The sequence below is a fragment of the Carassius carassius genome, chromosome 27 (assembly GCF_963082965.1).
Source record: "Carassius carassius chromosome 27, fCarCar2.1, whole genome shotgun sequence".
NCBI classification, from domain to species: Eukaryota; Metazoa; Chordata; class Actinopteri; order Cypriniformes; family Cyprinidae; genus Carassius; species Carassius carassius.
In genome coordinates this window covers 28,639,525-28,663,651 of record NC_081781.1, presented here as the reverse complement: position 1 = coordinate 28,663,651, position 24,127 = coordinate 28,639,525, and the positions used below count along the sequence as shown (strand labels likewise).

General features: G+C 41.6%; 1 protein-coding gene across 2 annotated transcripts; it reads left to right on the top strand.

Moving 5' to 3' along the window:
* The first annotated feature begins 10,099 nt into the window (after positions 1–10,099).
* On the top strand, positions 10,100–23,310 carry LOC132107345 (gamma-aminobutyric acid receptor subunit rho-1-like). Of its 2 annotated transcripts, none has more exons than XM_059513575.1 (7): positions 10,100–10,147; positions 10,506–10,612; positions 11,922–11,989; positions 12,274–12,497; positions 16,577–16,659; positions 16,798–16,938; positions 22,669–23,310. In XM_059513575.1, the coding sequence occupies exons 2-7, from the start codon at positions 10,516–10,518 to the stop codon at positions 22,818–22,820; spliced, it is 765 nt and encodes a 254-aa protein (XP_059369558.1). In that variant the 5' UTR covers positions 10,100–10,147; positions 10,506–10,515; the 3' UTR covers positions 22,821–23,310. The 2 variants fall into 2 exon arrangements, with proteins under 2 accessions (XP_059369558.1, XP_059369557.1); XM_059513574.1 differs by having other exon boundaries at positions 22,666–23,310.
* Positions 23,311–24,127: the final 817 nt, after the last annotated feature.

The following is a 24,127-nucleotide window of genomic DNA, read 5'->3' as shown; positions in this document are numbered from 1 at the left end:
GGGCACTGCAGCCTCATCAGGCACCACTGGGGGCAGGCGCTGCAGCCTCATCAGGCACCTCTGGGGGCGATACAGCCTCATCAGGCACCTCTGGGGGCGCTGCAGCCTCATCAGGCACCTCTGGCATTGGCGGGGCAGAGCCATTCCTCTTCTTTCCCCTCCTCCGCCTACGAGAGTGAGGTGCTGCAGTCTCTCCGGCCACCTCTAGGGGTTCTGCAATGTCACAAGTCACCTCTGGGGGTACTGCAGCTCCTTCATCCACCATGGGGGGAACTGCAGCTTTGACGGGCACCACAGGCAGCACTGCAGCCTCCTTAGCTGGGAAACGTGCCACGAACTCCACAAATTCCCCAAACGACAGGTGGTCCAGCCCCCTCATTCCCCACCAGCTGAGAGGCTCATTAAGGGCATAATTGAAGAGGTCCTTGAGGGCCGCATCATTAAACTCCAATCCCTCTGCAGTACCACTGAACTCCAGGGCAAAATCCCTCACACCAGTCCCTTGTTGATGGAGCGAGATCAAGGTCTTAAACTGGAGCATGCGCTGGTAGTGGGGGCTGGAGAGAGTGGAGGCTGGTGGACGGTGCAAACCCTTCTTCCGCTGAGTCCTCATACTGGCTAGTTCGTACTGTCAGGGTTTGGGTAGAGGGATGAGGCGAGGACTCAATGATGCAGAGAGAAGGGCTCTTTAATAGTAGTAATAATAAAATAAACAAACAAAAACTACCCCGTAGGGGAAAACAGACTAAACTTGACTGGCAAGGCAAGGCACGATGTGCACAGACAAATATTTGACACCGAACTAGCAACCAGACTGCAAACACAAGGACAATAAATAGGGAGCTAATGAGGAGGATAACGAGGGAACACATGTGGGGAAAATTACATCAATAATCAGGTAACAAGATGGGTGGGGTCAAGACAATTGACGAGAGCACATGGCACATAGGAACTAAGACAAAAGCCATGTGCTCACACAAAACAAAAAAACACAAGCACATGGCCAGCAAACCAATCACTAGCCATGTGCTTGAATAGACACAAACACGCAGCTAATGAGCAAGCTCATAAACCTCGTGTTCACACGAGACGGCACGCAGCCAGTAAAAACTAAGCCGCGCACTCACATGAAAACAATGACATGAGGAGAGTATCAGGGCTCTGTCACAAAACCATGAATAACACTAGACTGGAGTGACAGAACCCTGACAAAACCTTTTTAAAATTGCTTTATTATACATTATATATTACGTAAATACAGCCATCTACAGTTGTATGAATTGCATTCAATTTTATCTGTGTCTACTTAAATTACAATTACGATTTTGCACTCTATTAACAACCTCAGTAGAAAATAACATTATCTGGCATAATTCTGTATCATTCAGTATTCCATAAACACTGGTAAATGTAGGACATGACTGCAGAATACACTCTAAACTGGGCATAGTTTTTTTATGATTGTTGGTCAAGGATTTAAATGTTTCAAACAAACTGCCCTTTCTAATAGCAAAGCTTTAGCATCAGCCCTAGACAATGTCACAATCATTAGGACTGATGTCACACAGTGACAGTGCACTCTTATTGGAATTGGACTGATCAATGGAGAATCTATCAGCTGATCCATTAGAACAAATGGGACATGTAATTCATGTGAATGCTGAAGAAAAAACAAGTTTAAGCATGCAGCATCGTTAGAAACCCCTCATAAATGGTGTTTCCCCCTTGGGGGCACCCTCTGACGTCGGGCCCTTGGAATCACTTTTTTTGTCAAAATGTTTAATTTTAACGCCTTTAAAAATAATTTCAGAAACACCATCTGGAAGAAATTAGAACAATGTTGAGGGACTATACCACTCGATTATGTAAGTGTAATTCAGATAGCACGTAATACCCACCGAACATTACATAATATTAAGCCAGCAAATGTCTGTTTCACCCTCTAACCTGCGAAAGCTCCTCATGGATGCGAGACAGCAAGGCTGCAGCAAACAGCAGATCTGACCTTCACGTGCAGATTAAACACATCTGAGTGCGGTGCATGGCATGTCCTCACATTCTGCACCGATGCAATGGATCGTCTTTAAGAGTCCTGCAGTGCTGTTTTAATAAGTTTTAAGGGGATTTGCATGGCTGTAGGTTGATGTGGGCATCATGCACACTGATATCTGCTTTCTGCTTTGCACATGTTTTTTCTCCACTGGAGCGCTGCAGCTACACGGACAGACATGCAGCCAAACCAGGTGAGTGCATCACCTCACACATACATTCAACCATTCTTCATGACAAACGTGAAAAAAATAAAATAAAATACCTGAGGAAAAAGGTGTAGATGCCTGCTTAAGGATAGATGGGATATCAGTTTGCCATTTAGAGTGAGTGATGAGTTTTGCATGAATTAGTTATTAATTTGGGTTAGTTCACCCAAAATTAAAATTAGCCTGTTTTACTCACCCTTGCGACATCCTAGGTGTATATGACTTTCTTGTTTCAGATGAATCCAGTCGGAGTTCTATTAAAATTTGTTCTGGCTATTCCAAGCATTATTATTATAGTAGGCGGATGTTTCTCTTTAACAGCCCTAAGCATGTTAAATAAAGTGCGCATCCATAATAAAAAGTGCCTCACATAGCTCCGGGGGGTTAATAAAAGCTTCCTATAGCCATTCCATGCATTTTTGTAAGAAAAATATCCATATTTCAAATGTAATAAACACCTCTCTCTAACCTCTGCTGACTGTTGTATGCAGAAGCGTTTCGGCAGATGACGTAGGATGTGCCTCTGAGATATGCTAGTCTCGCGAGTTTGTTTACAGGAGCAAAACAAGCAAAGATACGTTACTAAACCAGTCTTGTCTGGGTTTATTTTGAAATCCTCCTACAATATATTTATTTATTTATTTATTTATTTTTTTTTTTTTTTTTTTTTACAAATCCTCGGTTTGTACTTCTAATTCGTGACTGGAGTTTTGTGTTGTTCTCTCTGCACATTCGTCACTAATCACGCAACACCAACGTCCTACGTCATCCGCTGCAACTGCTTCTGCCATATGACAGATGACGGAAGAGATAGAAAAGTGTTTGTTATGTCATATACACCTAGGATGGCTTGAGGGTGAATAAATTACAAGCTAATTTTCATTTTTGGGTAAACTAAACCTTTAAAAAATCTCTCTTTTTTTCTTTTTTCTCTATGCCATAGTTGTGATTTTTATAAAAGTAAATATCGGAAAAGGAACAATCTATAACACAATATATTGTAATACAAAAAAGTGCAAAATATAGCCTACTTCATATTAATGATAGAACCAAGATGGCGGCGCGTCCAAACGCAGCGGCTTCTCTCTGTCCCGACAGAACGGTGTTTTCGTGTTTTTTGTCTTGTGAGTCGCAGTGTTTTTGTACGTCGTCGTCGCATCTACCTGTCTGTAAGCGCAAATACAGTCGCGAGTTTCTGCTCGATGCCGGCAGAACCGCATTTTTACAGTTAAACTCTGCGCGCGCATGAACAGCTTCGGGATCTCGGTCTGCTAAGGAGGCCTTCACCATCACCGACCCCCACTACTGCATCTCGCCCACAGCTGAGGCGCCACAAGCGGTGTGAGAGGAAGCAGAAGAGGGGTAAACGCGGAGGTATCCGGGCTAGGCTAACGGCTAACCCACACAAGCCATCTATCCCCACCATCGTACTCGCTAACGTACGCTCGTTGGACAATAAACTGGACTACATTTGATTACTACGCTCAACTCAGAGGACTGTAAAGACTGTTGTGTTTTTGTGTTCATGGAAACATGGCTCAGCAACAGCGTTCCAGACTGCGATATTCAGCTCGACCAGCTGACGTGCTATCAAGCGGATAGAGCTCTCGGCGGCGGCGGGCTTTGTGTTTACATGAATGACGCGTGGTGCCGCGATACTGTTGTGATCAGCAAACACTGTTCACCCCTGGTGGAGTTTATGATTATTAAGTGCCGGCCGTTCTATCTGCCGAGGGAATATACTGCTATACTGCTCATTTCGGTGTATATTCCCCCGTTCAACATCATCAGCAACAGGAACGACGCACTAAATGAACTGTACCAGCACATCAGTGAGCAGCAGACAGCACACCCCGATGCTTTTCTCATCATAGCTGGGGATTTCAACCATGCGGACCTAAAGAGTGTGTTTCCAAAAATACACCAACACATTAACTTTCCAACACGAGGTAATAACATTTTGAACTTTGTTTACACCACACAGAGAGTAGCTTACAAAGCCCTCCCCCTCCCCCACCTCGGAGCCTCAGACCACATCACTGTCATGCTAATGCCTGCATACAGACCACTCATTAAAGTCGCCAAACCTGTTTACAAACAGATTAAAGTGTGGCCAGAAGGATCATCAGAGGTTCTTCAAGACTGCTTCAACACAACTGACTGGGACATGTTTAAGCAGGCTGCCACATGCAATAACACCACTAACCTCCAGGAGTACTCAGAGACTGTCACTGCCTACATCAACAAGTGTATTGATGATGTAACGGTCACAAAAACCATCACTGTTCGAGCCAACCAGAAGCCATGGATGACAGGGGAGGTCTACAGACTCCTGAAGACACGGAACGCTGCTTTCAGAGCTGGAGATGAGGTGGGCCTGAGAACAGCTAGGGCCAACCTGTCCCGTGGCATCAGAGAGGCTAAGAGACAGCAACCCAGGAGGATAGCTCACCAATTCAGCGGCAGCAGAGACACTAGGAACCTGTGGCAGGGGATACAGACCATTACGAACTACAAGCCCCCACCACGAACCTCTGACAGCAACATCTCTCTACTGAACGAGCTGAACACCTTCTTCACTCGCTTTGAGCAACAAAACAGCACCACTGCACAGAAGACTCCACCTCCTCCCAGCGACCAGGTGATGACGCTGACCTCAGACAGCATGAGGAGATCCTTCAGCAGGATCAATGCACGCAAAGCTCCGGGTCCTTACAACATCCCTGGGCGTGTACTGAAAGACTGTGCAGCAGAACTCACTGATGTCTTCACAGACATTTTCAACATCTCACTGAGTCAGGCTGTTGTTCCCACATGCTTCAAAACTACAACCATCATTCCAGTTCCGAAGAAGCCATCTCTATCCTGCTTCAATGACTACCGTCCTGTTGCACTTACCCCCATCCTCATGAAGTGCTTTGAACGGCTAGTCATGCACCACATCAAGTCAGCCCTCCCCCCCCTCCCTGTACCACTTCAAGTTTGCATATCAGTCCAACCGGTCGACCGATGATGCCATCGCCACTACCTTCCACTCAGCACTCACACATCTGGACAAAAAGGACTCATATGTCAGAATGCTGTTCATAGACTTCAGTTCAGCATTCAACACAATCATCCCTCAACAGCTCATTTACAAACTGATTCACAAATGGCTGTTGGACTTTCTGACTGGAAGACCTCAGGCAGTACGGGTCGGCAGCAACACATCCAGCATCATCACACTGAACACTGGGGCCCCCCAAGGATGTGTGCTGAGCCCTCTCCTCTTCACTCTGCTGACCCATGACTGCACACCTTCACACAACTCCAACCTCTTTATTAAGTTTGCAGATGACACGACTGTGGTGGGTCTCATTAGCAACAAAGATGAGACAAACTACAGGAGTGAGGTGAGCCGCCTGGCCAAGTGGTGCAGTGACAACAATCTCTCTCTGAACGTGGAGAAGACAAAGGGGATTGTTGTAGACTTCAGGAGAGCACACACTCAGCACGTTCCTCTGACCATCAGTGGTGCGACTGTGGAGAGAGTGAGCAGCACCAAGTTCCTGGGTGTGCACATCACAGAGGACCTCTCCTGGACTGAAAACACCACAGCACTGGCCAAGAAATCACAACAGCGTCTCTACTTCCTTCGCAAACTGAGGAGAGCCAGAGCCCCGGCCCCCATCATTTACACCTTCTACAAAGGCACCATCGAGAGCATCCTGACGAGCTGCATCACTGTGTGGTATGGCGCCTGCAACGCGTCCTGCCGAAAGACTCTGCAACGCATAATGAGAGCAGCTGAGAAGATCATTGGTGTCTCTCTCCCCTCCCTCCAGGACATTTATGGAACCCGTCTCACCAGCAAAGCCCTCTGCATCACAGGTGATCCCACCCACCCATCACACAGCTTCTTCAGTCTGCTGCCATCAGGGAGGAGATTGTGGAGTCTCCAGGCCAGGACCAGCAGACTGAAGGACAGCTCCATCCACCAGGCTGTCAGGAAGCTGAACTCCCTCCCAAACTTGCCCCCCCTCCTCTTCTGCCCCAGGCACCACTGAACTATGAGCCCCCCCTCCCCCCACACACACACTAATTATATGATGGCATGCACTAGTCACTTTGTGCAGCATTGGTCTGCTCACTACCTCATTCAGCATGGAACTGACGTCATTCCACTACCTCATCAGTCAGTTAAATTAAATAACTGCTCTTGAGCCCTTTGTCACTTGTCACTTTAATCAGACTTAATAAGGTATTTTTAATAAGGGATTTTTTTGCACTAAAAATCTTTTATCTGCACTGTTGTTCACTTCATTGATTTGCACTATATCTGTCATTTGCCTTGTGCTGCTTTATTTAACTTTATTTTTAAATTTATTATATGCCTTTTTTTTTTACCTTCCCTTATTGTATAGTTGTATCTACATTTTATAGATTTTAAGGCTTTAATGTTACTTTTATCTGTATGCACCGGGGTCTGAGAGTAACGCAATTTCGATTCTCTGTATGTATGTACTGTACATGTGGAAATTGACAATAAAGCAGACTTGACTTGACTTGACTAATGTGTCTGCACAACTTCGTTTCAGCTGAATTCATGCAGACACTACCGTTCTATAAAAAGATAAATACAACTGTGAAAAAAAAAGAACAATGAAACATGACATAATGAACAATTTCTAGCTCTTGGAGTAGTGTGTCACTGATTATGTGAAATCCTTCACACAGATGGTCAGATTTTCTTGCTTCTGCTAAAACACAAGTGTCACGGTGTCCGGTCTGTGTTTCCCTGGGTGTCCACTAGTGGTCTCACTTCCCCATAGGCACCTCACCACAGGCACTACATTTCCCACATAGCTTTGTCCCTTCATCACAGTTAATTGCACACCTGCCATTGCACTCAGCTGTCTCCACTTCCTTCGTTATCCTGTCTATATAAACCGGTCTGTCTGTGTCATGGAGTCCTTAATTTCCGTCACCCAGTTTTCTCGCGTTCCTTGTGTTTTCTAGTTTCTTGTTTACTGTTTGTTTTGTTCCTGACTGATTTCATGGTTTTGACCCCCTGCTTGTTTTGGATTTTGAATTTTGGATTACCCAATAAAATACACTGCAATTGGATCCCTCATCTCCTGTGTCCTATCGTAACAGAAAGACTCCATCTTGATCAGATCCAGCGGTGTGGGAATTTGTGTCCGTTCCCCAGCCAGCATGGAGGAGCGAAGGAGAAGATTCCTTAAATTAACCACCTTCAGTCAAAGGGGGAATGAGGTGGGTGGTGTGGCACAAAAGTTCTGGACCTTGGCGGTGGGGTTGCGATATAATGATGCGGCCTTGAAATACTTTTTTAACGTCTGTTTGGACAACCCTTTGCCGGAGAGTGAAATGAATGCGCTTTGATTTTTGGGGGTTCATCCTGTACCTGCAACATCGGTCTCAGTGGGATACCCCAGCCACACCTGTCTCTCCAGGTGGGATGGCCGACTCTAGACAGGGGTCTACAGACAGGAGGACCGCCAGCCCAGCGCCACTGCACAATGTGGCCGCCAGCCCAGCACCATTGCACAATGTGGCCCCCAGCCCAGCACCACTGCACAAGATGGCCGCCAGCCCAGCACCACTGCACAATATGGCCGCCAGCCCTGCGCCACTGCACATTATGGCCGCCGGTCCAGCACCACTGCACAATATGGCCGCCAGCCCAGCGCCACTGCACAATATGCCGCCGGTCCAGCGCCACTGCGCAAGATGGCCAGCGGTCCAGAGCCATGGCACAAGATGGCCGCAGGCCCAGCGTCTCTGCACAAGATGACAGCCACCGGTGACCCTCCAGAGTCGGGTCAGGTCACCGTTGACCCTCCAGGGTCGGGTCAGGTCACCATTGACCCTCCAGAGATGGGTCAGGTCACCATTAACACTCATGAGTTAAGCACTACCACAGTTAGACCTCAGGAGTCAAGTCAAGTCACCGTTGATCTTCCTGAATCCAGTCAAGACACCACGGATCTACCAGAGCCTCTCCACGTCTCTGCTGAACTACCAGAGACTCGTAACGTCTCAGCCGAACTCTCTGAGCGCTCGACTTATCCTGTCGTGGCCACGGAGGCCATCCAGGAACTCACCGCCTGCCCTGTCATGGCTATGGATACCATCTACCATCTCCTCAGGGCCACGGAGGCCACCCTTAACCTGTTCATGTTCTCTATTTCAGACTTATCTAACCAGACTTGCTCTCCTGTGCCATCGATCCCACTGTATTGGTCTTCGGCGCCGCCCTGGTGGGCTCCTGTCTCGAGCGCACGGCTGTGGTGGTCTTCTGCACTGCCCTGGTGGGCTTCTGTCTCGACCGCACGGCTGTGGTGGTCTTCTGCACTGCCCTGGTGGGCTTCTGTCTCGACCGCACGGCTGTGGTGGTCTTCTGCGCCGCCCTGGTGGGCTACTGTCTCGACCGCACGGCTGTGGTGGTCTTCTGCGCCGCCCTGGTGGGCTTATGTCTCGACCGCACGGCTGTGGTGGTCCAGGAACTCACCGCCTGCCCTGTCATGGCTATGGAGACCATCTACCATCTCCTCAGGGCCACGGAGGCCACCCTTAACCTGTTCATGTTCTCTATTTCAGACTTATCTAACCAGACTTGCTCTCCTGTGCCATCGATCCCACTGTGGTGGTCTTCGGCGCCACTCTGGTGGGCTCCTGTCTCGAGCGCACGGCTGTGGTGGTCTTCTGCACTGCTCTGGTGGGCTTCTGTCATGACCGCACGGCTGTGGTGGTCTTCTGCGCCGCCCAGGTGGGCTACTGTCTCGACCGCACGGCTGTGGTGGTCTTCTGCGCTGCCCTGGTAGGCTTATGTCTCGACCGCACGGCTGTGGTGGTCTTCTGCGCCGCCCTGGTGGGCTATTGTCTCGACCGCACGGCTGTGGTGGTCTTCTGCGCTGCCCTGGTGGGCTTATGTCTCGATCGCACGGCTATGGTGGTCTTCTGCGCCGCCCTGGTGGGCTTCTGTCTCGACTGCATGGCTGTGGTGGTCTTCTGCGCCGCCCTGGTGGGCTTCTGTCTTGACTGCATGGCTGGGGTGGTTTTCTGCGCCGCCCTGGTGGGCTTCTGTCTCGACCACACGGCTCCAGTTCCACCTGATCCACCCTGGATACTTGCCCTGTCGGCTCGGATACTTGCCGCCCCCCCGCCCCCTTATCCTCCGCCGGTTCTCCTCCCTCCTGGTCTCCTTGTTGTTGTTTTTTTTTTTTTTTGCACTTCCTGTCTCTGTTTCCCTCTATGGACCTGGCCCTCCGTCCCTCCCCCTGATCCTCCGCCGGTCCACCTCCCTCCTGGTCTCCTTGTGGTTGTTGTTTTGTTTTTTCACTTCCTGTCTCTGTTTCCCTCTATTACCTGGCCCTCCGTCCCTCCCCCTGTTCCTCCGCCGGTCCACCTCCCTCCTGGTCTCTGTGTTCCTTGGTCTGTTCTGGTGTTCAGGAGGAGCATCTGGTAGCTGCTCCGTAGAGGAGGGTCTCGTTTCCTGTGTCCTATCGTAACAACAAGATGCTGTTTGGAACATTCTCAAAATAGGAGTACTAGCATCATTAAAGCAAAAAAGGGAAATAACAAACACAAAGACATTTTTTTTTTCTCACTCGATTGTTACAATGATTATTTTTGATGTTGTTTTTATACAGAATATAATTCGTCCCTTTATGGATCTTCCCTCAAGAGTATTAATATAAAAACAATTTTCTTGCTTGCTATTTATTTATGCATTTATGTATTTATTCATTCAGCATAACCATTAAAGTGTCTAACTAATTTGCTGACTTGTTATGTTCTGATATCTAATAATGTCAAATCCTAAATCCTAACAGATCCAAACGAGAAACCACCAGAACAGAGAGAGAAGCACGCAATCCTGGCAGGTAGCACAAATATACAGCTCATTTAATTTGCTCACCCTTTTAAAAAATATATTATCTATATAACTATGTTGCTAAGATTTGGGAGAGGTCTCAGTTTCAAGCTCCCAGTCCTGTTGCAACTTCTAGATGGTTGAGAGAACATTAATGTAATATTTGAAAAGTGATTTTTCAACAGCTACTGGATGATATCATGCAAAAATGAGATGGTGGTTTACAGACTTGAATTTTAAATATAATTATATAATACAAATATATTTGATATGGTTTTGTCAATTTTCTGTGTTTCAAAAATATGAATTAACCAATAAATCAATCAATCAATGTTTTGACATTTGTGTGACCTCTTTGTGTTTAACAGTACTTTACTAATGAGAAGTCCAGATGTCACTAAAGCCCCTGTTACGAAATCAGAACAGCTCCTCAAGTTAGATGGCCATGACTTCACCATGAGGCCTGGCTTTGGAGGTAAGATGAGAAGAATGCGTTGAGTCCCAAAAACATAAGATAGAAAGCACTTTTGAAGAGTTTCCAGGCTCCCTATAGAGCTATAAATGATGGGCTATGCAGAAAAGTCGTCTAAAACAATATATGTATTCTAGTTTTATTATTTTAATCATAACAGATATAAATAATAAAGTTTATTGTTGGTTATACTAAAGAACATATAAATGAATACATAAATGTAATCATTTATTTTTATTGTTGCACTTATGTTAAATCAAAATAAATCAGCGATTACTATATTTTGTTGCTGTTGTTGTTGATGATTTCTACTTGCTCTTAGCATTACTTTATTGGCTTTATTTGTGGTGCATATGGATTAATATTCAGTCTTTTTTTATTAATACATGAATGAGTGATATGAAACACCACAAGACTCATATTTGTGTAGGATTTGAACTGAGATCACAGACAATCAGCTTTACATAAGCTCAGGCCAGATTATGACACTGATTTACTGTGGCTCTGTGCCACGAGCATTCACTCATCTGCCCGTATCTTCACTAAAGTTCACACTACTGTAAATACTACGGTCAGATCAAACCCAGATTAAAGGTTATGAAAATATTGTCCTAAGGTGAAGAAAGGACATTTCAAGTTTTCATGCATTTCTTTTGCTTTTTTCAAGTTTCATGCAAGTTTTTACACTGCCGAGTGCTAAACTCAGATTTAGGTCATGTCCACACATACACTGGTATTTTTATAAACAGAGTTTTTCCTTCTTCCATTTTAAACAAAATCTCCGTCCACACGATATTGAAAACGCATGCTATGAAGTGTCAAGAGCATGCTAAGCCAACAGGTGGCGATATAAACTCAACCTTAAAGCCGTGTTGGCCAATCAGAAGCCTGAAAAAGTTTCTAGTAGGCGGAGATAACAGAGCATGCTCCGACGTCACAATCCAAAATCACCATACATGTCACATAACATTTAGTCACAAGCCATATTGTAGCATTACTCATTCTTTCTTTGTGTAAACATTTGGGTGGTTTTATGCAAATCTTGCAACACAGTGATGTAGACATGTCGGGGTGTGTTTGAATGAAGCATTTTAGGAAGCCGTTTAACTTTTATAAAAAATATCTATTTTGGGTTTGAGACTTTATTCTTTTCAACTTTACGAATCTTATCTATGCATGAAAAGCTTGTAACACTCTAAAGAGAAAGGAAAACTTGAAATTGCATAATATGAACCCTTTATGTTTAAATCTATCATATTTTTACAACTAGTGCATTGGAAGTCTATTTACATCTCATCGTTCTTCATTTTAGGGCCTGCGATTCCTGTGGGTGTTGATGTTCAGCTTGAAAGTCTGGACACCATCTCTGAAGTAGATATGGTAGGAGACTGACACGTGTGTTTTTAAATATGGCTTACAGATTTCAGAGTGCATCATGAATGCTTCAGTGCTATCATGATCTTTTCCACTCTGATATTGTGCCACAGGATTTGGATTAGGGCAAAAGCTCAAATTCAGCAACCAGTAACCTTTCCAAGCATCCTAGATGTGTTGACAAATAGCCTGTTTTTTTTTCTTATAAAGAGGGCTTTTGGCATAGAAATGAGGCTACTGTTTAAATGGTTTATGTTAAGATGTATGGCTGATTGGATCGTATGGTTCAGGACTTCACCATGACCCTGTACCTGAGACATTACTGGAAGGACGAGAGATTGTCCTTTCCCAGCAACACCAACCAGAGCATGACCTTTGATAGCCGCCTGGTGAAGAAAATCTGGGTACCTGACATATTTTTTGTCCATTCCAAACGATCCTTCATCCATGACACCACCATGGAGAACGTCATGCTCCGAGTGCATCCTGATGGCAAAGTGCTCTACAGCTTGAGGTAAGTGTCACTGATTACACACACCCACATACATTCTGAGGATCGTACATTTCACATTTTATTCAGGCTTTGCTTTTTCTTTCTAATAATTGACCTCTCTGAACAGTGGAAACGCTCAGTTTAAGCCTGAGAAATAGATTGCCAGCACATCAGAAAAGTTTATACATCCAGCTTTGCTATAGGTGTATGACATAGAGACTCAGATTTGCTCAATAAACAAAAATATCTTGTTTTTCCATTTTCCTTTAATATAATCCAACAATGACTTTTTTGACATTTAGTATCTCCATTTTTGCAATTACGTTCTAGGTTGACTAAGATCTATCATATCTAGGAGGAGACGATCTTGGTTTTTGCTATAGATGAGTGATTAATATGTGGGAATCTGTGGGATTAATTCAAGCCAAATGTATATTCGGACACAAACCTGGTTCATTGGTGAGTTTTAATCTTAGAACCCTCCCATGCCCAGTCTGGTGGACAAAATGACTTTATTCTTCTATGTACATCTCGACTTACAATCTATAAGTCGATCTGTTATGTCAAGGCCAGCTCCTCTCTACAGCCTCTCAACTAGTTCATCTAGTATCTGTAATTTAATCCAAGACCGGATGACTGATCTGTAGTTTTTTTTGGAATTTTTTTTGGAAGCTTTAGAAAAATACAATGAATTACAAGGCCGTATAGAACAGTGAGATTTAGCATACTGACGTTTTAATAAAAAAAATTTTTTTTTATATATAGTCAATCGTGAACTAAAGTGGGCCGGTCTAAGTCCCACTCCAGCCCTGGTCACCATGTTCATCATGACTGTAGCATTGGCTGCATTTCCCAAATAAATGGAAAGGCTAAGAACAGGGTATGTTTCTCAGTCTTAAGTGCATTAGTAAAACAATTCAGAGGTTGAAGAAGTACTTTCAGAGTTTCTAAAACCGTCAGAGCTTTTGGCATCCAATGCCGTTTATTTTGTTTTCCCGCCAGCTCAGCACACAGCATGCAGCAGCTGCAAAAACTGTTCCACCATATCATAAGATGAATTGGGTTCATCATGTTTTTGAGCTTGTGGTCTGAAAGGTATGAGTCTTTCAGTTTCTTAGCCAGCTGACGTGAAAGCACTGGTTATCTGGTGAATGCAGATATGGATTTCCAAAGCCTTGAAAGCACTGCAGACACCCTGTTTACTCCTAATGCTTCGTTCACAGTAAAGTGGAGATTGTGCCCAAAACATGGATTTTTTCCCCTACCATTTTTCTCATTTTTTTTCTTCAAAGGCTTCTTAGCTGTGTGTGTGTGTGTGTGTTATCTCCACAACAGCCAAAACACCATGATTGCAGTTTCCATTATTTATTTGTGCGACAGAGTTCTCTTCATGTCCTCAGATCAGTTGTGCAACAGTTTCTCTCAGAGATGCTATTATGTAGTGTTTCATTATAGATGTGAAGAATTTCTGTGTACATTAAACAAATTTGTCTTAGAAACCGATGGTTTAAGATGTTTAAACTGTTATAACATTGGCCAGGATATGTGTTTTCTGACTGTGTACACAGGAACGTTGTCCATAGAGATGTCAAGAACATCCTGGTTCAGTTTTCTTGTTTCAGGTTTTGTCATACACTGTAAAAAATGTTAAGCTGTTTCAACTAATTATTATTTAGCAGAGGTGGAAAGACTACGAAAATATTCTACTCAAGTAAAAGCACCATTACATCCGTGAAATTTTGATTAGTAAAATTACCAGTAAAAAGTAGCTTGTTTTAAAATTTACTCAGAGTAAAAATTACCAAGGGTGTCAAACTCAGTGCCTGGAGGGCCACAGTCCTGCACAGTTTAGATAACCATAATTAAACACATTTGATCCAGCTAATCTAATAATTTAGGCTTATTTGAAAACTACATGATATGTGTGCTGGAGCAGGGTTGGAGCTAAACTCTTCATTCCTCCAGGAACTGAGCTTGACACCCCTCATAGGCCTGTCTCAAACCTGAAATCTCAAACCAGTTGTTTTTAATTAAAGGAATCAGTCCTTTAGAATAAGAAGACATTTGGGCTGTTACCAGGCAAATGAAAACAGTATTAACAAAATAAACTTTTTCAATGCAGAGGAAACACTAAAGTGTCATCGGAAGTGGCATTTAGATGTATTTACACACTGTTAAATGCAGGACATGAATGCATTTAACCTGCAGTTACAAATACAGAAATAATGTTTTGATATAAGACATAAAATGTTGAATGCTCATTTGAAATTATTATATATATTATTATATATAACAAGATTAATGTGCAGGGCTAGGGGTCCTCCAGGAAAGATTTGAGAACAGATTTTGAGTCAAGCGAATGGATACTTATGCAATTTACTTATTTCAGTTTTTTTATTTTGAATAAATTTACGAAGTTGTGACAATTCTGTTTTTGCTTTGTCAGTATGGTGTATGGAGTGTAGATTGATGTTGAAAAAAATAAAAAATGTGAAAAACGAAGGGGTATGAATATTTTCACAAGGCACTGTACATACCGCCTACACTAAATCCCATACATTTTCTAAAGTAACCATACCATTTTAGCCCACTTCTACAAGTCAATGAGCTCTTTTATATTTAAATCATGTTTGATGGGACTTGAAGTCGAGCACTTCACAATGTAAGTGCAGTGCTGTACAAGATGAGCTACCAAGCAAGTTTACAGTATATGACAGTGTAATTTGTGTAAAAGGAAATAAAGTTGTGCAGTGAATTGTATGTATAGGTATTTTTTGAAGTTTTGCAAAAATGTAGGTAGAAGCATATTTTTCTAATGAGCCTATGCTGCTTGTTTGGTGTAAGTGTTAATGGCTGATTAAAAGGTTATTTAAAATATAGCATATTGAAAATTATAGCAAAAATGCAGCGTCCCAAATCAGTTCAAAGCATATTTGTTAACAAGATCCATCCCACTTAAAAAAATAAGATTATTATGAATGAAATGATGAAAAAACATTTGATTATTTATATTTTATTTACTTATTAACTCCTCGTGGGGTTACAGACCCCTTAATACAATCATTTTCAGTTGAAAATTCTAAAATAAAGGAGACATAGACTCACCTAAAGGATTATTAGGAACACCTGTTCAATTTCTCACTAATGCAATTATCTAATCAACCAATCACATGGCAGTTGCTTCAATGCATTTAGGGCTGTGGTCCTGGTGAAGACAATCTCCTGAACTCCAAACTGAATGTCAGAATGGGAAAGAAAGGTGATTTAAGCAATTTTGAGCGATTTCACAATCTACTCAGTTACTGGGATTTTCACGCACAACCATTTCTAGGGTTTACAAAGAATGGTGTGAAAAGGGAAAAACATCCAGTATGCAGCAGTCCTGTGGGTGAAAATGCCTTGTTGATGCTAGAGGTCAGAGGAGAATGGGCCGACTGATTCAAGCTGATAGAAGAGCAACTTTGACTGAAATAACCACTCGTTACAACCGAGGTATGCAGCAAAGCATTTGTGAAGCCACAACACGCACGACCTTGAGGCGGATGACCTACAAGAGCAGAAGACCTCACCGGGTACCACTCATCTCCACTACAAATAGGTAAAAGAGGCTACAATTTGCACGAGCTCACCAAAATTGGACAGTTGAAGACTGGAAAAATGTTGCCTGGTCTGATGAGTCTTGATTTCTGTTGAGACATTCAGATGGCTCGAATAATTTCAAACTCGTTTCTTGAACATGACAATGAGTTCACTGTACTAAAATGGCCCCCGCAGTCACCAGATCTCAACCCAATAGAGCATCTTTGGGATGTGGTGGAACGGGAGCTTCGTGCCCTGGATGTGCATCCCACAAATCTCCATCAACTGCAAGATGCTATCCTATCAATATGGGCCAACATTTCTAAAGAATGCTTTCAGCACCTTGTTGAATCAATGCCACGTAGAATTAGGGCAGTTCTAAATGAGAAAGGGGGTCAAACACAGTATTAGTATGGTGTTCCTAATAATCCTTTAGGTGAGTGTGTGTGTATATATATATATATATATATATATTGTGGATTTGTGACTCATTATTTTATTAATCCAAACACATTGAGCAGGGTTACAGTCACAGCGATGTGCAATATGGATCTCAGCCACTTTCCCCTGGACACCCAGACATGCTCACTGGAGATTGAGAGCTGTGAGTCTAAACAACACACCTGATGGAAACATTTTCATGTGATGTCATTTTGAGTAAAGCAGGATATTCAGTGTTTTTTTTTTTTTTTCGTGTTTAGTGTTTGTGAGTTCATATGTATTTGTGTTATTTTGTTTGGAGATGCTTATACTGACGATGACCTCATGCTGTACTGGAAGAGAGGAAACAAATCTCTGCAGACGGATGAGAAGATCTCTCTGTCTCAGTTCCTCATCCAGGAGTTTCACACCACCACAAAACTAGCCTTCTACAGCAGCACCGGTATGTGACAGTCATTACCATTCTCTGTATAGTTTCATATATAAACATAAATCCTGACAAATAAAGACTGATGAAGCAGCTATTTGGCATTTTTGATGCAATGTAAAAATGACCAAAACGGCATGGCCTCAACAGGTAAAGATAGTTCAGTAAAAGGTAAAGTAAAGGTAAAATGTAGGCCTATCTAGAAGGATACATACATATTATCTTTCCCCAACACATTAAATTAATCTAATTAACTGAGTATAAGAATGCAACGTCACGCAGTGTGGATTTTAGAACAGTAATTACCTTATTTGTCCAAAACCTCCAATGCTTTTAATATCTTCTGTGGACATTCATTTCTACATTAACTGTGAACGGATCGCTTTCTGATGCATACCTCACTAGTCGAGGTGAACATGTATAACTGTCTTTCATAAATGTCATACTGTCAACAGCCTTACTTATTTAACCATAACTTAATCAGCAGCAGAAAATAATATACTTGATCATACGTGTATTCGTGCAACATTCCACTTAGTCAGAAGAGGGAGCGCTCACTCTTAAAGGGGCCGCATCCCTATTTCACTTGTTGCCTTGGTTCAGCAATAGTGAAGAGTTATTGAATTCTGAAGACAGTGTAACTATCAAATCACAATGCGCTATAGATGGAGCGATGAAATATTTTGCTCAGCCTTTATAAAGATCACTTCACCCCAACCGTCTTCACAGCAGCTTTACCAAGAACAGGCTTGCTCTGCGGTGAGTGATGCGGGCCAAAGAGAACAGAGTGGATGAGTCTGTAAAGTGCTTGATATGGACTCGCAGCAGAGGCAGACATCTAAACTATCCTACTGTGTGTGCGCATCATAGGTGTACAATACTAAACACTTTTTAATAAAACAACTTCATCCCCCGCGTTTTTTCTTTTCTTTTTTGACCAAGTCAAGTGCGTTCATAGAGGTTTCCATGGGCCAATGCAAATAAATCTAGATTTAAATTCAAAAGGAAAGCTCGTCGCAATCGTGTTGAATCAGTGGAATCTCTCTCTGCTACTTCTCTCGCCTACGTCTCAAACGATGGATTACTTCATTACCTTAATACATCCGAGCTAAGACCTTCGTGCCTTGTACCTCTCTGGCCACAGTACTTGGACTTGGCATGCAGACTGTTACCGGATCGAGCATTTTTAAAATCAGGCCCGCAGACTAAAATGTTCACTATTTAAAATATTTGCTTTCTATTTGAATATATTTTAAAATGTAGTTTATTCCTATGATCAAAGCTGTATTTTCAGCATCATTCCTCCAGTTTTCAGTGTCACATAATCTTCAGAAATCATTCTAATATGATGATTTACTGATTAAGAAACATTTCTGATTATTGTAATGCAGTAGGTAGAACGTAGTTAATTTACATTTATTCATTTTGCAGACTTCAACTGCTGATGTTTAGTGACTATAAATGGATGGTATGTGAATTCTTCAAGCGAATAGGCATCACTTGCATTTTGTTTATTTAAAAGAGGCTTATAGAAAATCAAAGTGCCTTTGTGCAGCTGTAGCAGCAGTACGCATAGTATTCAGATCGCACATGGTGAATTTAATAGCAGCAGCATGCATGGCAAATTCATGTTAGAAATGATATTAGCAGCAGGAAGTCCGATTATTGTTGCTAATATAGCAGTGGCAGCAGAAAGTACTTTAGTTCCATGAAATTTCATTGATAACGCATGGGGTAAGTAACTCTTTAAAGTGCAATAGGTATTTATTACTTATTCAACAAGGCTTACCGCAGAAATCAGGCAGCAGCAGTAAATTATACTTTGTAAATTCTGATTAAATATTACAACCCCAACAGCTCACACTATGAATTCCTACTACACTGTGAATATCATTAACAGCAACCGTACTACTTCAACTCAGTATGGAAATGTTAGTGAATATTATCAATAGCAGCAGTAGCAGAATTAATCCTGGGTATATGACACCATAACTACAGGGTAAATAAACTGCTAAAGATGTTCAGACCTGCTTTACAGAAAAGAAAAGAGAAATGTATGTGCAGTTTTTGAGTTTGAGTTCATTCAGTCTCTAGCTTGGATATTCAGGTCTGTTCCCGCAGGGCCACAACCTGTAGAGTTTAGTTCCAACTCTAATTAAACACATCAGGAGCAGCTAATTAAGATCTTAAGTATTACTTGATTATCACAGGCAGATATTTTTGACTAAGGTTCCCTCCAGGAGCAGAATTCAATAACCCTGCTGTACAATTTGATCACTGGCGCTTTGTAATGACTATATGAGGTCGAAAAGGGAAATATGGCACCAGTGTGTTTATCAGCAGGCCGTCACTCTATGTGTGTGCAGTGTGTCCCGCTGTTTCTGTTCGTAACTGTGTTGTTTATGTGCCTGTCAGCACATAAGGCTACATCTTTAATTACATATGATCGCCAATTTCTTATTGACATTCGCCGCGATGGTTATGATGAACAAGAACGCGGATCTTCTAATCCGCCATTCTTAGCCCGGCTTCCATCGGACATTTGTCGAGTCCTAGGCTGTTCTTTGCACAGAAGGAGACGGCGAGAAGACGCGGGAAGCCTGATGGCACTATGGTGTGATTAAGGAAAGCTAGTCGCAATCGTGTTGAATCAGTGGAATCTCTCTCTGCTACTTCTCTCGCCTACGTCTCAAACGATGGATTACTTTATTACCTTAATACATCCGAGCTAAGACCTTCGTGCCTTGTACCTCTCTGGCCACAGTACTTGCATTTGGCATGCAGACTGTTACCGGATCGAGCATTTTTAAAATCAGGCCCGCAGACTAAACGGGCATTTTTTGTTTATAACTGAAACTTGGTTAAAATGTGATGAACTTGGCCCTCTTGCCGAAGCGGCACCTGATGAATGTAATTTTGTTAGTTCTCCTAGGACATCAGGTCATGGTGGTGGGGGGTAGCTAAAATTTTTAAGAACATTGAAGAAGATTGAAATCTGTCTATCAGATCATAAGCCAGTATTGTTTAACACTGTACTCAATACTTCAAAGGTTAATGTTAAGTCTTGTGATCGTCCAATCCGGTCTGTTAATTCTGCTACATCTAAACATTTCGAAGATGCATTTTTTTTGTGATTCTTGCCGTACTGTGTCTTCATTTTCAGAGATGTCTATTGATGATCAACTTAATTATTTTAACACTCTGTTTGGTAATGTTTTGGATGTAGTTGCTCCATTTAAAACTAAGAAACCTAAGTTAAGGTCGAGACCTTGGCTTAACAAGGATACTCGTGCCTCCAGACAGGAATGGAGGAAAGCTGAAAGAAAGTGGAAGAAATTTAAGCTGGTTACAAAGCCAAGTATCCTATGAAATTATGAAACATTGCATGGTGAGCTACCAGCACTCCGTTAAGGCTGCTAGGGAAAAATATTTTTCTAACCTTAAAGCAAAGCATGCTCACAGTCCAAAGACTCGGTTTAGTACAATACATAATGAACTAAATCCAAATTCACTCTCATTTCCTGATGCTACACCTACAATTTGCGATTCATTTTTTTGTGGATAAAATTAATACTATTCGTTCTTGTATCCCCAAGTCTGATTTGAATGCACCTGTTAATGACCCATGTTCAGCCTGTTTAAATGAGTTTGAGCCTATTTCTTCTACTTGTTGAGCTTTTCAATAAAATGAAGCTTTCCTCTTGCTCCTTGGATGTGGTGCCTCCACATCTTTTTAGGGAAGTGTTATGTGTACTTGAACCTTTTTGTTTTAACCATTATAAATAGCAGCCTATCTCAAGGTACTGTTCCGTCAGTTCTGAAACATGCAGTAGTGAATCCACTCTGCAAAAAGGCCAGTTCAGATCCTTATATTTTAAATAACTATCATCCAATTTCAAAATTACCATTTTCATCAAAAGTAATGGAAAAGGCTGTTTTCCATCAATTGACGGTATTTTAATTGAGAATAATTTGTTAGACAAATTTCAGTACAGAGTCAGCTTTGCTGAAGGTGTTGAATGATCTTTTGCTGGTTGTGGATTCGGGTAACTGTGCAATTTTGTTCCTTTTGGACCTCAGCGCTGCATTTGATACCATTGATCATGCTATCTTGCTTGAGCAGTTGAGTAATTGCGTAGGAATTCAAGGTACCGCATTGAATTGGTTTAAATCATATCTTTCTGATAGAACGTTTTCTGTGGAGATTGGGAATTTTTCTTCCTCTTCTGTACCATTAATGTGGTGTAACTCAGGGGTCTATTTTGGGCCCGCTGTTGTTTTCACTGTATTTGCTCCCTTTAGGCTCGATTTTTTTTTTTTCAAAAAACACAATATTCCATATTACTTTTATGCGGATGATACACAGGTGTATCTCCCTTTGAAAAATGGGGATAATCATGACATAACGTCTTTGTTGAACTGTCTCGAGGAGGTAAGAGGCTGGCTGGCAGCTAATTTTTTAACTCTAAAACCAAAATTGTAGTTTTTGGATCACCAGCTTCTAATATACAGATTAAAAAACAACTGGGTCCTTTAAGTGAGAATTCTCATGCTTACACCAAAAATCTAGGAGTGATTTTTGATAACGGCCTTAAATTTGACAAACAAATTAACTCCGTGGTGAGGAGTAGCTTTTATCATTTGAGATCTATTGCAAAATTAAAAGCATTTTTAACAGTAAAGATTTGGAGACAGTGAATCTCGCCTTTATTTCATCCAGGCTGGATAATTGTAACTCGCTGTACCTTGGGGTGGCTAAGTCTTCCTTATCCCGCCTACAAATGGTACAAAACGCTGCCGCCAGGCTTCTTACTGGGACTCGAAAGAGGGAACATATTTCACCTATTCTTGCTTCTCTTCATTGGCTGCCGGTTGAATACCATGTCAAGTTCAAGGTATTGTTGTATGTGTTTAAGGGGTTAAATGGCCAAGCTCCACAATACATTACAGACCTTCTCCACTGGAAATGTTCCTAGATCCTTAAGGTCCTCGAACAAGTTGATACTGTGCCACGATCTAGACTGAAATTAAAAGATGATCTTGCCTTTTCTGTTGCTGCTCCGCGTCTGTGGAATGATTTGCCGGAACACCTAAGGTTGTCTTCCACTGTTGATAGTTTTAAATCTGCACTAAAGACTTATTTTTTCTCTTTGGCTTTTGGTTAAATGTAATTTTATGGTGTTTTTATGGTGGGTTACGATGTGATTGTGTCTGCTGACGTATTCATATATCTTATATTGTCTGAACTGATTGTACAGCACTTTGGTCAGCAGTGGCTGTTTGAAATGTGCTCTATAAATAAGTGTCTTGCCTTGCTGGCTAGGTTTTTTTTCAATCTTCTCTGCAGGTTGGTACAATCGTCTTTACATCAACTTCACTCTGCGTCGTCATATCTTCTTCTTCCTGCTTCAGACGTACTTTCCTGCCACTCTGATGGTCATGCCAAACAGGCAGCGGTGTGGGATGTGTGGGCGGGGCTAAAGAGACAACGATGTTGAAGCAGGTGTTGGTCTACTGCAGAGGCAGTGCTTATCCATCATAGAGTAGAACATTACAAAAGCTGCTATTTTGGCAGACTGCCTTCAATATAATCTGTTTTTAGACTAACAAGAAAGTTTTGAGTTCTGAAACCTACAGGATGTTTTTATAGTACAATGGCCTCTTATCTGTCAAAAGATGTTCATGACCCCTTTTAATTCAGATCATGTGATGTTACAAGTAACGTGTGACTTTGTGATCCAGCAGTTGCCGTGTATGTGTGGAATGACCCATCCTGGTCAGATGATGATGAGCAACAGCTACAGCGACATGGACATGATGACCACAGGGAACTACGGCATGTCGGAGCTGAACGGAGACAAACCGGAGCAGTTCCTGGTTCATCTGGTCCTGGATAATGAACAAGGAGCTCAAAGACCTGCTGTAAGATCAAGCAGCAGTGTATTTATAGACACCCATGCCATAGACAAATACTCAAGGGTCATCTTTCCTGGAGCTTACACACTCTTCAACATCATATACTGGTCCAGCTACTCACAATGACTGCTGCTCCTTTACATTATATGACATTTGTGTTAGTCTTGGAAATACAGATTACCTATGAAAATCTGTCTCTTTTTTTTATTATGCTTGCTTCTCAGCAATAAAAGAATACATATGACTATATGTCGGCAGTTGACATGATGCACTGGTTTGCTCTCCTCAAAAAAAGGTTTCTTTTTTCATTTTTTATTATGTATTTTAATCTGTAGGTTGAATAGCAAAGTACATAGAATTTTGTCAATAAATATCAAATTGCTTATTCAGATTTAGCAGTTTCAAGTAAAATCTGTTAATTGTACTGATGTGATTGTCCACCGCATGAACTTTGAAATACATAAATGTATGATGAGCAACATAGATCAAAATATTATTTATAAACAACTTTAATGTTATTATTACAGTATTTATGGCGTTTTTTTTTTTTAATTGATGGTTATGCATTTTTCGATCCTGAAAAACTGTGGATGAAAAGAAAACAGTGAGTAACTAAAAAAAAACTATTTTAATATCTTGGGAGCATTGAAAATATATCAATTTAGGGAAGATTTCCATTTGCCCTCATACAATGTATTAAATCAGTAATAACTTTTATATGCAACAAATTTTAAGTTTATTTATTCATTCATACAATTTCATACACTAACATTAGATCTTCAGCATGTTTAAGCAAAAAATACAGTAAGTTTTGTGTTTATTGGCATTATGTGTCATGATCTCATAGTGTCAAAATAGCTGAATAAACTCGATTGTAATAAACTAGTAATAAACAACTTTTTATTACTGTGCATGTTATTTAAATGTTACTGAGTGAATATTATTTTATGAACTACATGGAATATTTGTAATTTAAGATCTCAGAACCACTGAAATGAACTAGTAAAGGCAAAAATATGATTTAAAAAGTGAAAAGTCTATTTTAAAATATTTTATGTTTAATTCATTGTGTTTCTTTGTAATTATTTATGAAATTTGCTAATTTCTGAGTGCTAACCCATTGCCCAATCCTGTTCAGTGAAGATTAGACTGCAAAGAAAAAAAAACTTTCTTTGGCGAAAACAAAGACATTTAAAATATATTTTTTTAGAACATTTTTAAGCCTTACTAATAGAAAGTTATTTTCAGATTTTTTTCCACAAAGACATTTAATAACTATATTGATGAT

Coding starts and splice junctions, on each gene's coding strand:
- LOC132107345 (XM_059513574.1), top strand. CDS start 10,516: ATGAGAAGTCCAGATGTCACTAAAGCCCCTGTTACGAAATCAGAACAG. Junction 11,990..12,273: donor CCATCTCTGAAGTAGATATG/GTAGGAGACTGA, acceptor CGTATGGTTCAG/GACTTCACCATGACCCTGTA. Junction 16,939..22,665: donor AGCCTTCTACAGCAGCACCG/GTATGTGACAGT, acceptor TTTGTGATCCAG/CAGTTGCCGTGTATGTGTGG.